The sequence below is a fragment of the Poecilia reticulata genome, chromosome 6 (assembly GCF_904066995.2).
Source record: "Poecilia reticulata chromosome 6, P_reticulata-male-v2, whole genome shotgun sequence".
In the NCBI taxonomy this organism is placed as follows: Eukaryota; Metazoa; Chordata; class Actinopteri; order Cyprinodontiformes; family Poeciliidae; genus Poecilia; species Poecilia reticulata.
In genome coordinates, this window is record NC_088835.1 from 31,781,493 (window position 1) to 31,797,714 (window position 16,222).

At 45.2% G+C, this 16,222-nt stretch overlaps 2 protein-coding genes across 2 annotated transcripts in view; one reads left to right on the top strand and one right to left on the bottom strand.

Moving 5' to 3' along the window:
- Positions 1-92: 92 nt before the first annotated feature.
- On the top strand, positions 93-4,637 carry hsbp1b (heat shock factor binding protein 1b). The gene is made up of 4 exons (XM_008436467.3): positions 93-282; positions 2,545-2,611; positions 2,706-2,832; positions 3,677-4,637. Exons 1-3 carry the CDS (start codon positions 238-240, stop codon positions 2,828-2,830), a joined length of 237 nt encoding a protein of 78 aa, XP_008434689.1. The 5' UTR covers positions 93-237; the 3' UTR covers positions 2,831-2,832; positions 3,677-4,637.
- Positions 4,258-16,222, bottom strand: part of LOC103481169 (DNA topoisomerase I, mitochondrial) — a 25,354-nt gene continuing 13,389 nt past the window's right edge. The window contains exons 15-20 of the mRNA XM_008436468.3: positions 11,688-11,756; positions 8,279-8,393; positions 7,438-7,565; positions 6,853-6,953; positions 5,233-5,382; positions 4,258-4,562 (exon numbers count right to left, since the gene is read on the bottom strand). Coding sequence (XP_008434690.2) covers positions 4,460-4,562; positions 5,233-5,382; positions 6,853-6,953; positions 7,438-7,565; positions 8,279-8,393; positions 11,688-11,756 — 666 coding nt within the window. The 3' untranslated portion in view covers positions 4,258-4,459. The remainder of the gene's footprint in view (positions 4,563-5,232; positions 5,383-6,852; positions 6,954-7,437; positions 7,566-8,278; positions 8,394-11,687; positions 11,757-16,222) is intronic.

Consider the following 16,222-nt stretch of genomic DNA (forward strand, 5'->3'; position numbering starts at 1 on the left):
ATGTCGGACTCGCTGACGTACCAATTGTGAGGGGGCGTACAGCATCTACTCTAACGTTTCTATGCTGATTTATATTAGCATCGAGAGCTAGCTCTTCTCGCGAGACTTCGTTTGTTGTGGAACGGCTGAGTGGGTGGCTGGAGGTATTTGCGACCAGTAACCGATTCAACAGCAAAGCTGCGGCCTCATAGCCGAGTTTCAACCCCCTGAAGACTTTGTTCCAGCTCGTTGGACGCCATGGCTGAGACGGACCCGAAGTCAGTGCAGGACCTCACCAATGTGGTGAGTCGTGACGCACGGCTAGCTAACGATGCTAACAGGAATGCTAACGGAGCTAGGCTAGGTCCCAGAGTTTAACCCGAAAGTGACAGAAATGATCAGCTGTTATTCCGCATTAGGTGTGAAATGTTCACATGCCAACATGTCCGTTGAGTCTTTGTATTAAATTCTGTTCAGCTTAACCGCTACGTGTCATTTATTGGATCCAAACAGCGGAGCTTTTTATTCTGTGGTTTAACACATTAGTGTTAAACTCTGAGTTGATGTCCATTTTAATTAGTAAATTAAATCTGTAATAGTTATTCTACAGCCTGCAGAGCTCTCTGGGCAGGTGTTTGCTGTTTCCATGGAGATGGAGTTGGTTCCAGCGCCAGGTGTGGGCGTAAAGATGAGCATGTTGACCAGCAGAGATTAAATGAAACATGACAGTTTACTGTCAACACGGTATCACATGGCAACCACGTGTTGTTTTTAGGACAGGGAGCATCTCTAAACCTCAAATACCTGACCTTTGACCTCAAATCCCAGAGGAGTTACATGGGGGTTTCATGGATGCAGACAGAGGAGGGAGTTCACACCATCGCTTCCCCGAGTCCAACCTCATGGCCTGACGGTGATTTAAAGAGCAGTGGCAAAAGCAAAGGAAGTGGATCAGCGGTGGCCGTCTTCCAGCATCACCATCCACATTTAATCCCTTCGGGATAAATGATTCACATTTGCACTGAGTTTTGAATTCCCATTCCTTTGCATGTAGTGCAGCTGACCAGTGCAGTGAGCTGCAGGTCGGCGCTGCTCCCGCCGAGTCATCAGTTTGACCCTTTGGCCTTTGGGAAACTCCTGGTCCCGTCACTTTGACCGTTTTTACCCAACCAGCCTCTGAGCTGCAGGTCGGCGCTGCTCCCGCCGAGTCATCACCAGTTTGACCCTTTGGGAAACTCCTGGTCCCGTCACCTTGACCGTTTTTACCCAACCTGCCAATCAAATCAATTTGCTGCCATTTTTAAAATACTGAGCAACCTGTTGCTGTGGAAACTCGGTGGCTGGATGGAGTGAGGACACGACTCTGACCCTCCTCTTCCTCGGTTGATGAAGCTTCAGCTCTTCATCAGATCTGAGCATAAAGGACAGGAAAAGTCTTTACTTTTCACGCACTGCTTTGATGTGTCCTGCCGTCATTATGTAAGTTTTGAAATCAGTTTTTTTTCTGCATTTATCAATTAGTTTCTGTTTGTTTAAGTCTAAATTAGCAGAAACTATTTATGTATTTAGCAACAGAGTAAGATTAGCGATCGGTAACTGACAGAATGGGCTCTCATGTGAACCTGTAGAGGTGAATTAAAGACGCATTTCCATAGTTACCCACCTTTTCCATCGTCGGCATGGAAACAAGCTGATGAGCGTTTTTCTGTCCTTTTATAAAAAGAAAGTGACCCGAGGCTTTGGTTCTGTGGAGCGGGAGAAGAATCCGATTTATTCTCCAAGGCCGAGCAAATAAACCGGGAATTTTACCGTTTGCTCCTGAAGACGTTTTAAATCTAAAAACATGCAGCTTTTCTGAAGAGGAAGAGAAAGAGGGGAATTAGTGTAAATATGGGATTTGTCTGGTTTCTGTATCTGTAGCGCCGCCCTGCAGGTGAAACATGACGTGAGTGAAGTGATTCATCTCAACCAATCAAAAACGGGCCGTTTGTTGAAAACCCGTCAGCAGTAATGAAGCCAAAACGGCACAAAAATATCCATCCATCCATTTTCTTGCACCCTTTTTCCCTCAGTGGGGTCAGGAGGTGCTGGTGCCCATCTCCAGCCAACGTTTCGGGCGAGAGGCGGGGTCACCCTGGACAGGTCGCCAGTCTGTCGCAGGGCACAAAAATATCAACATTTTGTATTCAAGATGAAAAAAACTGTAAATCTGTTTTACCCAGAACTTAAGTGGGTTTTAACTTCACCTGGTTCACATTAGGTCAAGAAAACTCACCTTTTCATCCAGTTAACATAAAATAATCTCCAGGTCAGGAAGACCTGAGTTTTTCATTTAGGACGTTTTTACCTGCATCTTTTCCTACAAATGATAAAAAGTTGCTGCTGACGCATTTAAAAAGTAATTTATTTGTATTTCTAATATTGTTTTAAGTAAGCTGAAGTGATTAAATGAAAAATGTCAGAATAATGCCTAGCTGACCTTTGACCTGTCCTGGGTGGTGGTGATTCTCCCTGCAGAGCAGAAATCAGACGCAGCTTTAATTCCAGCGGGTTTCATCTCTGCAGGTCCAGACGTTGCTGCAGCAGATGCAGGACAAGTTCCAGACGATGTCGGACCAGATCATCGGCAGGAATATCCTAAACATGGCTGCCGCGGCAGATTAGCGTAGAAAAATAATCTAGATTGATCCAAAGCTCTAAATGATGAACCTTAACTTGCTGCTCACTCGATGAGATGAGCACACGCATCGACGACCTGGAGAAGAACATCGCCGACCTGATGACCCAGGCCGGCGTGGAGGAGATCGAGGCGGCGCCGGAGAAGCCCAAAGAGAGCCAGGGCTCGTCTTGAAGGTGAGGGAGCGGCGCCCCCTTCAGGCTGCTGCTGGGACTTCATGTTCCTCACCGGCTCAAGGTTATGGTGGTTAACTAAAACCAACCAACACTGAAATTCAGAGAACATTTTCATAAACAGGAATAAAAATTAATGGGGAGAAACTGTAGCTAACTGGAACTAGATTGTGCTTTTATAAAACTAAAAGATTATAGATAAGTCCTTCATTTTTGTGTTTATGAATCTATTCAAACTGATCATTTTTTCCCACACTAGCAGTTTGTCAGCTGTCCCCAAATCACAGCCCTCCATGTTCCTCCTGGCGGCTACGCTACGCTACGCTACGCTAGGCTACGCTACGCTAGCCCCCAAAATGGCGACAGCAGAAAACTCCAGTCAGCCGTTTGTTCAACAATAACTGCACTGAGATTTAGCACACAAAAATAAACTTTGACCTTTTTGAACGCTGCACCTAAAAATTAACCAAAGTATCAAAAAATAAAAATTGCTTTAATAAAAATAGACCCACTAAATAAAGTGAAGCTAACTGAAGACAAAGAGTCAAAGAAATAAAGCTAAGAAACCAAAACGAAGTCCGACACGGCAGCAAACTGCTGGATGTCAACTTGTCCCAGAAATTATCACGATAAACGAAAATGTTGTTTTGAGACCAAAGAACTTTAAATTCCAACAAATTTAAAGTTTGTTAGAATCCACTGGATCTGGAAGGCATTTTAAATAAACCACCAGGAAAAGGCCGAGGCCGATCGACCAGCTTCTGGTAGAAAGAGAAACTAACTCCTGGAAATGAAATGTTTGGTCACGTGGTGGAGGATCGTAAGCCCGTTTCTCTTCTCCCCTCAGGCTCCTGGCGGCCCGACGTCGGTCCTGGACCCGGGAGCAGCAGAACTTTTCCACTGAAATCGACTCGTTGGTGTCATGTTGTGTGAAATGCTTTTTTTATATATTGAGTTTTGTGAAACGGTTCCAGTGAATGACTTGAAGAGCTGAACATTGTAAGATAGACTAGTTTAATGTGTCCTGAACCTTTAAGGCAGAGACGGTTGATTATTGGAGGTGGACGCTACTGGGTCAGAACCAGTTAGCCCAGTAACCCAACAGATGGACGCATTCCACTCCTACTGTTCTTCTAACACTGAAGTTTGTAATCTGTGCTTAATATGTAACTATTTGCTTAGCAATGAAGAAACTCAACAACTCCAAGGTGCTTTGTGTTTTTCTAAGGTTTCCACCAGCATGACCAGGAGAGTCGCTCCTCATCTTATTCCCTTTAAGTGTTTAAAGCCAATAAACTCCTGCATGAATTATTCACACCTAAACAAACGGTTTTAATCATCTCCCATGATGAATTTATTGAAAAACAGGAAATGAGGCTCCATCATCTCCACCAAGATCAAAAATCACATTTTACAACATTTAAAAAATTCAGGCTTCTGACGAACTTTATTTACATTTTTCATGCAAATTATGAGCCTTTATTGAGATTAGTTCAAATCAAATGCACAACAATCAGCAGTTACTGAAATCAAGTGCCAAAAGCAAACAAATTAGCGTTAAAGCAACATTGAGGCAGAGCAACAAACAGGATGATAAAGTACTGAGTACCAACGAAGTAACCGGTCCGGGTCAGAACTCGAAGTCGGCCTCCGTCATGTCGATGGCCCAGGCGAACTTCTCCCGCTGGGTTTTATTGTAGATCTTTTCTATGGGCACGTCCATGTTCTTACACCTGACCCGGCAGAAAAACGTCAAACTTTTCACTTCCACACAAAATGTCCAAACAAATAAACTGTTTCTGAGCAAAGCGAGTCTGAGTGGCTTTATTCTCGACCCGTTAGTCCAGAACCAAACCCGATTTGTTTAAAACTGAGATAAAATAACATTCGATTAAAAAGTCATTTCTCCATACGAAGATCATCTTTGACTAAAGAATATCATCGCAGCAGTTTATGATCAGAGACGCTTTATTCCTCCCAGAAATGTTTTGGTGTCGATGCTTTAATTTCCTAGTCAGCAGGAACAGAAACATCTGGACATCTGATTGAAACGATCCAGATGTTTTCAGTTACTGAGACTGAAGAAGTTTGTATTTTCAACAAACAAATTTCAGGACTTTCTGCACTTGATCTAAAATTACTTTTCTACAAAATAACCGATTTGTTTCATTAAAGTAAAAAAACAAACTTTTGGAGCCCAGTGAGCAAAAATAAGTCAGTTTTGGCACCACTGACCCAGAGGACACATTTATGGAGAAAATATTTCCTGAATGAGTCAACATTTGACTTAAAAACAGTCAAACTGCCAAAAATCACATTTCCTTTTGTTTAAATACTTAGAAGATGATAAATGACTAAGACAGAACCCTGAACAGAACCAGAACCGGGTCGGTTTTTGCTCACCAGGCCACGCTGATCCGCGGGTCCAGGTAGTTGAGCTTGGAGGTACCGAGGGCGATCTGCTTGTTCTCCTCTCTGTCCGTCGCCTGGACCTCCATCTTCAGCAGCTGGTCCTCACAGCGCTTCACCGCCGCCGCCTTCCTGTCCACCATGCTGACGCCAAACAGGACAAACGGCTAATGCTAACGCTGTTAGCGGTGTGTCAGTGCTACTCACACCAACGCCAAACAGGACAAACTGCTAATGCTAACGCTGTTAGCGGTGTGTCAGTGCTACTCACACTGACGCCAAACAGGACAAACGGCTAATGCTAACGCTGTTAGCGGTGTGTCAGTGCTACTCACACCGACGCCAAACAGGACAAACGGCTAATGCTAACGCTGTTAGCGGTGTGTCAGTGCTACTCACACCGACGCCAAACAGGACAAACTGCTAATGCTAACGCTGTTAGCGGTGTGTCAGTGCTACTCACACCGACGCCAAACAGGACAAACTGCTAATGCTAACGCTGTTAGCGGTGTGTCAGTGCTACTCACACCGACGCCAAACAGGACAAACTGCTAATGCTAACGCTGTTAGCGGTGTGTCAGTGCTACTCACACCGACGCCAAACAGGACAAACGGCTAATGCTAACACCGTTAGCGGTGTGTCAGTGCTACTCACACCGACGCCAAACAGGACAAACGGCTAATGCTAACACCGTTAGCGGTGTGTCAGTGCTACTCACACCGACGCCAAACAGGACAAACGGCTAATGCTAACGTTGTTAGCGGTGTGTCAGTGCTACTCACACCGACGCCAAACAGGACAAACGGCTAATGCTAACGCTGTTAGCGGTGTGTCAGTGCTACTCACACCGACGCCAAACAGGACAAACTGCTAATGCTAACGCTGTTAGCGGTGTGTCAGTGCTACTCACACCGACGCCAAACAGGACAAACGGCTAATGCTAACACCGTTAGCGGTGTGTCAGTGCTACTCACACCGACGCCAAACAGGACAAACGGCTAATGCTAACACCGTTAGCGGTGTGTCAGTGCTACTCACACCGACGCCAAACAGGACAAACGGCTAATGCTAACGTTGTTAGCGGTGTGTCAGTGCTACTCACACCGACGCCAAACAGGACAAACGGCTAATGCTAACGTTGTTAGCGGTGTGTCAGTGCTACTCACACCGACGCCAAACAGGACAAACGGCTAATGCTAACACCGTTAGCGGTGTGTCAGTGCTACTCACACCGACGCCAAACAGGACAAACGGCTAATGCTAACGCTGTTAGCGGTGTGTCAGTGCTACTCACACCGACGCCAAACAGGACAAACGGCTAATGCTAACACCGTTAGCGGTGTGTCAGTGCTACTCACACCGACGCCAAACAGGACAAACGGCTAATGCTAACGCTGTTAGCGGTGTGTCAGTGCTACTCACACTGACGCCAAACAGGACAAAATGCTAATGCTAACACCGTTAGCGGTGTGTCAGTGTTGGACCTAAAACCATTAAAACAGGTTTTTCTGCATCCTGAGCAGAAAATGTTCTAAACATCTGAATGTCTCTGAGCTCATTGGCTGCGATGCTGTAAAACAGCTAAAATATCAATGATGTTTTAATGTTCCCACCTCTGCAGCTTGCTGTCCGGGCCGCCTCTGGTTTTCAGTTCCTTCTTGGCCAGTTTCAGCTCCGTCTTGGCTAGAGCCAGCTGCTCCTTTCTAGCAACAATCTGGGGAGGGGGGACAGGATCATTTCTCACAACCACAGAATAACGAGCTCTAAAATTACAGCAGTGCATAAAAAACATGGAGATCAGCTGAACGCTGGCTGAGCTGCATTTAAATGGTTCCCATTTTATTAGTTGGAACAGATTTTATGTATTTTTCCCCCAATGTAAAAATAATACAGTAAAAATGCACTAAGTTGTTTGTATTTAATAGAAATTTATAAAATCTAGTCACACGGATGTCACCATGTTGATTACACTGATGCATTCTGGGTAGTTGATGATGTATGCTACGTGCTACAACGTGTAGGTAGGAGAAACAACATTCAGTCCAACATGTTCTAGCCGAGGAAAGTCATCTGAGCGGCGCTGACCCGTTTCCCTCCGTCTGGACCGACCCGTTTTCCCTCAGAGGACGCTCTCTAACCAATCAGGTCGCAGCTTTAATCACGGAGCGACTGATTGGCCGGGCTGGCCTGGAGCTCACCTTGGAGTGCAGGTTGGCCATCGACTGTTCGAAGGTTTTTGGCGGCGCCCTCTGGTGGTTGCAGAGAATAGCGACGGCTCTGTTGGCTCTGTTGTAGGACAGCAGCTTCTCCGCCACGTTGTCGGCCTCTGCAGGAGGAACAAGATGCAACATCAGCGGCAGGTTGTGACTGTTTACAAGACGTAATCTGAACAAATCCACCTCCCTGAGCCAGAAACAACCAATCAGAGACAGGACGAGCTTAGCGCTGTCAATCACCTCATGTACTCGCTGCTAAATGTGCTAAGGGTGGAGAAACAACTTGCCGTCCAGAGAAACCGTTTATCTGCCGTAATCATCAGTGGCTATGCTAACTAAGCTTAGCAGAGAGCACAGGGGGCTGGAGGGGTGAAGGAACAGGGGATTGAGCAGCGCCACACAGAGGGGTGACTGACAGCGCTAAGACCCGCCTCCAGGCTCTGGTTGGTTGTTTCTACTTAGCACAGAGAAGGTGGAGAAGCTTGATTTAGATTTTTCAGGTCATTTGTCTCAAACTGGCCCGACGGTGACGGGATGAGCCAGATGTGTAAAAACATTTTGATAAGTTTTATCAACCTGCAGTTTTGAACATGATGCAGCAGCTTCACCTCTCACTGCAACACATGGAAGCAGTTCTGAACTGTGATATTTCTATAGAGCTGAATACTCAGAGTGAGTATCGACTGCGATGGAGTCGGGTCGAGGTTCTGCTGAGATAACCTGCTGCTGGCCGACGCCCAGATGTCTGGGAGAAGCTAAAATGAGTGGTCTCAGGTGTGGCGGTCTGAGCGGCGGCGGCGGCTGGTCAGACGGAGCTGCTTACTGTTGGTGAGCTGCTGCAGCTGCTGCTGCAGGGTGATGGAGGCGTTGTACGTCCTGAACACCTTGGCAGTCAGGCCCGGCATCAGAGAGCTCAGGTGTTTGTTCAGGAGGGCCGTCTGGGAGGAGCAAACAGGCAGCAGGTCAAACACACACACACACACACACACACACACACACACACACACACACACACACACACACACACACACACACACACACACACACACACACACACACACACACACACACACACACACACACACACACACACACACACACACACACACACACACACACACACACACACACACACACACAGAGCTTTCTGGAAACCATTACACTCTCAGCCACCAGGGGGCAGTGTGGTCACACTGTTAGGATCTTCAGTGCTGATGAAAATTTTCCATGTTAGTTTTTAGTTCAAGTAACCAAAAGAAATCATGAATGAATGAAAATGAGCAGAAATACAAACTTATATCTGCCTTTAGTCACACAGAGAGACTCGGTATTAAAATATAAACCTAATCATTCCGAGTTCAACACAGCAAACGCTTTGGGTCATTTAACTTTTATATTATTAGGTAAGTTTGATGACAAATGTTCATTAATGAGACCAATAGATGAGCGACAGACAGGAAGCGGAGAGAAGCATTATATTAAGCCACAAAAGCAATTATAAAACAAAACGAGATCAATAATTTATTCATTTTTTAAAAGCAATTCTGTTTTTGTTTTATTTATAGTTTCAGCAATTTGTAGTTTTTATTTCCTTTTCATTTATTGTTTTATTTTGGATGTTTAAAATGTGTAGTTTACTAAATTAAATGTCATTCATCTTTCACAGGGTTGCATTATTACGCCGTCATGTTAGTTAGAAATGGTCTAAACGACAATATTATTATTTATCTCAATTCCTGGGACAATTTATCATCCAGCAACATTTATTGTGACAGGAATAATGACAATTAACCTCTGACCCTTCCACTCGCCTGTAGCTGGACCAGCCACCAGTCTGGACCAGTAACCAGTCTGGACCAGTCTGGACCAGCCACCAGTCTGGACCAGCAACCAGTCTGGACCAGTAACCAGTCTGGACCAGCCACCAGTCTGGACCAGTAACCAGTCTGGACCAGCCACCAGTCTGGACCAGTAACCAGTCTGGACCAGTAACCAGCCACCAGTCTGGACCAGTAACCAGTCTGGACCAGTAACCAGCCACCAGTCTGGACCAGTAACCAGTCTGGACCAGTAACCAGCCACCAGTCTGGACCAGTAACCAGCCACCAGTCTGGACCAGTAACCAGTCTGGACCAGTAACCAGCCACCAGTCTGGACCAGCCACCAGTCTGGACCAGTAACCAGTCTGGACCAGTAACCAGCCACCAGTCTGGACCAGCAACCAGTCTGGACCAGCAACCAGTCTGGACCAGTAACCAGCCACCAGTCTGGACCAGTAACCAGTCTGGACCAGTAACCAGTAACCAGTCTGGACCAGTAACCAGTCACCAGTCTGGACCAGTAACCAGTCTGGACCAGTAACCAGTAACCAGTCTGGACCAGTAACCAGCCACCAGTCTGGACCAGTAACCAGTCTGGACCAGTAACCAGTAACCAGTCTGGACCAGTAACCAGTCTGGACCAGTAACCAGCCACCAGTCTGGACCAGTAACCAGTAACCAGCCTGGACCAGTAACCAGTCTGGACCAGTAACCAGCCACCAGTCTGAACCAGTAACCAGTCTGGACCAGTAACCAGTCTGGACCAGTAACCAGCCACCAGTCTGGACCAGTAACCAGTAACCAGTCTGAACCAGTAACCAGTCTGGACCAGTAACCAGTCTGGACCAGTAACCAGCCACCAGTCTGGACCAGTAACCAGTCTGGACCAGTAACCAGTCTGGACCAGTAACCAGCCACCAGTCTGGACCAGTAACCAGCCACCAGTCTGGACCAGTAACCAGTCTGGACCAGTAACCAGCCACCAGTCTGGACCAGTAACCAGTCTGAACCAGTAACCAGTCTGGACCAGCCACCAGTCTGGACCAGTAACCAGTCTGAACCAGTAACCAGTCTGGACCAGTAACCAGTCTGGACCAGTAACCAGCCACCAGTCTGGACCAGTAACCAGTAACCAGCCTGGACCAGTAACCAGTCTGAACCAGTAACCAGTCTGGACCAGTAACCAGTCTGGACCAGTAACCAGTAACCAGTAACGGCGGCAGGTTTTGTTTGATTCCTGTAATTTCCCCCCAGTTCCATTTAATCTGGCCGTCCATCCGTTGCCTCTTTTCCAATCGCTGCTGCTTTCAGCCTCTCGCTCTAATATTCTGGCTCTTCTCCTCCCGTCGCTTCGCTTAAGCCCTTTCATCTCTGCACACCAACAGCTCTTCCTCATTCAATCTCATCTGCTGCACCTGGCAATTTACTCCCTGCCTTTTGCTTTACCACAGCTTTTTGTCCATAGAAAAGATAGAAAAAAGTAATTCTATTTTGCTTTCTCCATTTTCTCTTTACACACCTCAGAAGTTTCTGATGCGTTTTACACGGCTCCACCAGAACCCAAAGTTCAAATTGTTCTCCTCACAAAACCTGCAATTATTCCCAGCAGGACAGAATCCTCACCAGGTCACTGCTTCCATCCCCGGCTTAGCAGCCGTTAGCATTTAGCAGCCGGTGGCGTGTAGCAATCGTTAGCGTGTAGCAGCCTTTAGCCGCTGGTGGCGTGTAGCAGCAGGTGGCGTGTAGCAGCCGTTAGCGGCCGGTGGCGTGTAGCAACCGTTAGCATGTAGCAGCCGTTAGTGGCCGGTGGCGTGTAGCAACCGTTAGTATTTAGCGGCCGGTGGCATGTAGCAGCCGTTAGTGGCCGGTGGCGTGTAGCAATCGTTAGCATGTAGCAGCCGTTAGTGGCCGGTGGCGTGTAGCAATCGTTAGCGTGTAGCAGCCGTTAGCCGCTGGTGGCGTGTAGCAGCATGTGGCGTGTAGCAGCCGTTAGCGGCCGGTGGCGTGTAGCAACCGTTAGCGTGTAGCAGCCGTTAGCCGCTGGTGGCGTGTAGCAGCATGTGGCATGTAGCAGCCGTTAGTGGCCGGTGGCGTGTAGCAACCGTTAGCGTGTAGCAGCCGTTAGCCGCTGGTGGCGTGTAGCAGCATGTGGCGTGTAGCAGCCGTTAGCGGCCGGTGGCGTGTAGCAGCCGTTAGCGTCTAGCAGCCGTTAGCGACCGGTGGCGTGTAGCAGCCGTTAGCGTTTAGCAGGCGTTAGCGACCGGTGGCGTGTAGCAGCCGTTAGCGTTTAGCAGGCGTTAGCGACCGGTGGCGTGTAGCAGCCGTTAGCGACCGGTGGCGTGTAGCAGCCGTTAGCGTTTAGCAGGCGTTCTGAAAGCGGCAAAGAAGCTGGAAGAGGAAGCAGAAACTCACATTTAGACGGTCGAAGAGTTCGTCTCCAGGATCCTTGTTCTCCATGAAAAGCTTAATATTCTTGAAAACCTAAAAACAAACATAAATTAGTCTGAACCATTAATTCAGCCGATTAATGACTAAAACTATGGGAAAAAACACAAAACATGTCTGCAGTTAGTTTCTCATATCTTGTGTGGTTAAAAGGAAAAAGAAAAGCAAACAACTGAACAATCGAAAAAAGAAAGAAAAAGTTGTTGGTCGTCTTCCAGCTGTCCTACATGAAGCCTTGAATAAAACTTAAACTCATCCAATGATTCATCAGTGAAACATTTAGATCAGAAAAATCACAAAAATAAAATTACTCCAATTATTGCGCATGTGTTGTGAGAAGTTGCAGAAACCTGGGGTCTTTGTTGGGCTGCCGTCGTTACCTGATGAAGCCGTTGCTTCATTGTTGAACTGGTCCCTCTGGCTCTTAAACAAAGACTCAGCAGCGCTGATCAATATGTTCAGCTGGTACGTTCAGTGCAATCAGTTATTGACAGATCATTATTCATCCCATTGTTACTCACTTACACACACAACCTGATCCATAAATTACTCCCGACGCATCACCTCTGCTGCCCTGTGTTTATTTTATTATTTTACTGCATCGCCCTGCAGTCGCAACAGTTGCATCCATTTTAGGACATATGGATGTTTAATATTGGTTTTAACAGAATATGAAAGGAATACAACTGGTTCACAAAAAATGAACCAGCAGTTTCTGGTGAAGTTTGTCTGTTTAAAGATGTTTCCCTCCTGACAGTCCAGTCGACCCGGTTCTACTGGAACCAGAACATCTGCTCCACCTCCAGCTGCTGTGGTTCTGAGTCAAACCAACCTGTTCCCCTCCTGGCCTGTGGGGGCGCTGCACCAAGAACCACTGAAGGAAACGACACCAAAACCTCTGAAGACGCTGAGAGCAACTTCCTTCTTCACCAGATGGAAACAAGATGGAGGATTTTAGCGGCTGGGGGATTTCAAAAGAGCACGAGCCAGTTCTCATGCTAGCACTAGGCTAGCAAGTTTGGTTTGGGTGCACGAGGGTGATTGACAGCACCAAGACCCGCCTCCTGCATTCATGAACATAGAAAGTTCTCCTGGTTGGTTTTGTGTCTCTGCTCTGTTGTTTCAAACCTCCAGTGGGTCCAGTCTGGTACTGAACCAGGTTCTGGTTCAGGTTTCTTCCTGATTGTAAATGACTTTATTGATACATACATGTGATGTTTCCTCATTGGCAGGGAGTTGTTTGTTGCCTTTTGACCGATGTTTTGATTTAAAGAGGGTTTCTTTTGGGTACGAGTTACGGTTGAGTGGGTGGAGATAACTAGGGAATAGTCCAATTAAGGTCCAGACAATCTATTAGCTAGCGCTTGGTTGATGAGGGAACAAGGTGGGTGTTTTGATGACTGAATTGTATTTATCGAGCGTGATTTTTATGTTTCGACATGAAATGTTGTTGTTATTTGATTAACTGTCAAACAGTTGAAACAGTTAGAATACGTTTTAGTTCATTTGTAATACAGAAATGTTGGTTAATTATATGCATGTATTGTAAATTGAATGATATTACATAAAGTGAGGTTTATAGGTTGAAGTGAAAGGTTGGACCCACTGAGAGTTGCTAATGGTTCATGTATAAAGGCAGCTGAATAAAGAAACGTGAACCATCAGTTAGAGACCGTCTTTTCAACCGGGACGCTACTCTGATAAAGGAGTTTTTCCTCTCCGCTGTCGCCACATGCTTCCTCGGTATGAGGGATCGCTGTGAAGTCAACGACAACGCCAGCGATCATCTGCTAGTTAAAGATTCAAAGTTATCAATTTCCTTATGCAGGAACATTAATTTAATAAACTGAACTTAATGCTCTGATTGATACAATTGGAATTAATATCATTGAATTAGAATACTTTTTTACAGTGCGTTGAGATATCTGTTATAAAATGGTTCTCTAGAATTAAACGGTTGAATCTGGTGACTACAGAAGTTGTTCTTTCTGTTCAGTATTGAATCTTTTCCCACCTTTCTCGTCGCCCCAGACAGAAACTTTCGGGTTGGAACTGGATGAACCAGCAGCGGTTTTAATGTTTTGGCTGGTTGCTGCATTAGTTTAAAGGTTTTACAGCTAAATAGGTGAGAAATTGAAATTCCATCATTTGATTCTTGCTCCATTTTATTCCAAGTGACATTTAGCAGCAATCAGACTGATTTGCCAGGGAATTGATGATGCTAAAATATGCAGAGACTAATTAATTCTAGCTAATGTGATGCTTTTGAATGCACTCATTTGAATAATTATATGTTCTGCCAAGAAACAAAACACTTTGGCTGTCAGGTGTTAACATTTCCTTCCCCATCTATGGAACAGAAGATGGTGCAGGTTGACACCGGAGGAGAGGTTACACATTTACATTTATGCAACATGCAGACGCACACAGACGACTGCTGCTTTGAGGTTCCAATTAAATATAAAAACTACACAAATGCAACTTTGTTTTCTCTGTTGGAGCTCAAAAAACACGACTCAGTAATATTGTCTTGTGTTTATTAAGTAATTAAAACGGCAGAGAAAGACCTTTCCAAGAACTCTATAGAGAGAAAAAAATGCTAATTCAACTAGAAATGTAGTTTTTTATTTAATTTGCTGCATACCTGCATCTGTTTTAACTAAAAGCCATTAAACCATGGATGCCTCCACGCCACTTCATTCACTCTTTCATTTCAGTGATTTTGCTGTGATGTTTTAAAAAAGAGAAAGAAGCTCGATAAAAACAGTAGCAACGCAGCAAAAAGCTGAACGCTGCGGCGTCACGAGGGCGGCGCCGCCAATTTTAACGTTTTAAAATCTGAAATTAATTTAAAGAAATGAAAGCCTAATTGGCCTAGACTTAGCTCAGTGGTTCTTAACCTTTTCTGAGGTACCGACCCCCCAGTTGCATATGCGCACTCACCGAACCGTTATTCTAACACCACCCCGACACACAAAATACTTTGCGGTATTCTGATTTAGTAATGTAATTATATTGTGTTACCACCCCCACGCCACTAGAGGCAGTACCAGCCTCGAAAAGATGTGACTAAGGAGCAGATTTAGGCTATAGAATTTGGTAAAAACTGTGAGTTTTGCTGAAGTAATTAAAGACACAAGTTCAAATCCAGTGGTGGGAAGTAACGAAGTACAAGTACGTTGTTACTGTACTTAAGTACAATTTTCGTGTATCTGTACTTTACTTAAGTAGATTTAATAATGGATACTTTCTACTTTTACTCCACTACATTTTACAGTAAGTATCTGTACTTTCTACTTCACTACATTTCTACTAAACTGTCGCGTTACTCGTTACATCCAAGTCTCGTTGCGCTTTTTTTCCGTTAAAATGTGAAGTTCAGGGACTTAAGGTGGCGCCGTAAAATCCCAGCAATAACGTGACGTAGTGTCTGTTGTCACCCATCGGCTCCACCTTTACTCGCACGCGGAGCTCCTGACATGCGCAGTGGTTTCCTCTGAGCGGAGAAGCTGTCTGTCTAATGTCAGTAATATAATAGCTGCATAAATTGATATGGCGACATGTAAAATCAGCAGCGCTTCGCTTTCACAGACGGTGGGACTTCGTCCAACTTTTAGCGTCACTTTAAAAGGAAAGCTTAAAGAAAGGTAAGCGCTGTGGACGTGATGCTAGCTAAGCTAGCTGTACAGAGACACATGTTGCATCTGCGATGAAAAACAGTTTGTCACTCATGCACTGAATTATTGTGTGGAGGTTTTGACTGAGGTGTGGCATATATGGAACAACGCTGTGACCAAAGTGCAATATAGTGATATGACATTCAGAAACAATCCGATTCTTCTGGACGGATCTTTACTGATTAAATTTATTTCAGCTCTAAGTATTTAATATCTAGTTTTTTTATGGGAATGTGAATCTTTCAGTTCAATTTGAGAAGTAATTTTGATAGGTAAAAGTAAATTTTTTGTGTCACATAGCGCAGGGTGCTGGTCTTGACTTGGTCTTGACTACAACTCTGCTACGTGGCTCCTTGGTTCCATGTCTTTCCCCACCCACCTTCCTGTTGGATTTCTTTCAAAATAAAAGCCACTAGTTGCAAAAAAGTGAAGTTCATGCTGTGTTAGGACAGGAGACCAGATGTTTCCATCCCTGAATTCATGATGCATAGAATCACATATCTAAGTCTAAACTATGTTACAGAGAATAAACACAACATGCTTCATCTGTGGCATTGATCACTAAAATGGCACATTTCTAATTTTTTAAAACTAAATACGATCGGCACACTTAATGATATTAGCGATTAGGTAATCCATTAAGTAAGTACTTTTACTTTTAATACTTAAGTATTTTTAAAAGCCAGGACTTTTTTACTGTTACTTAAGTACAAATGTTAATGTGGTATTTGTACTTTTACTCAAGTACATTTTTTTGAGTACTTTCTCCACCACTGTTCAAATCCCTGCCGAGAGTGGAGCTCCTTCAATATGGGCTCCTCCGCA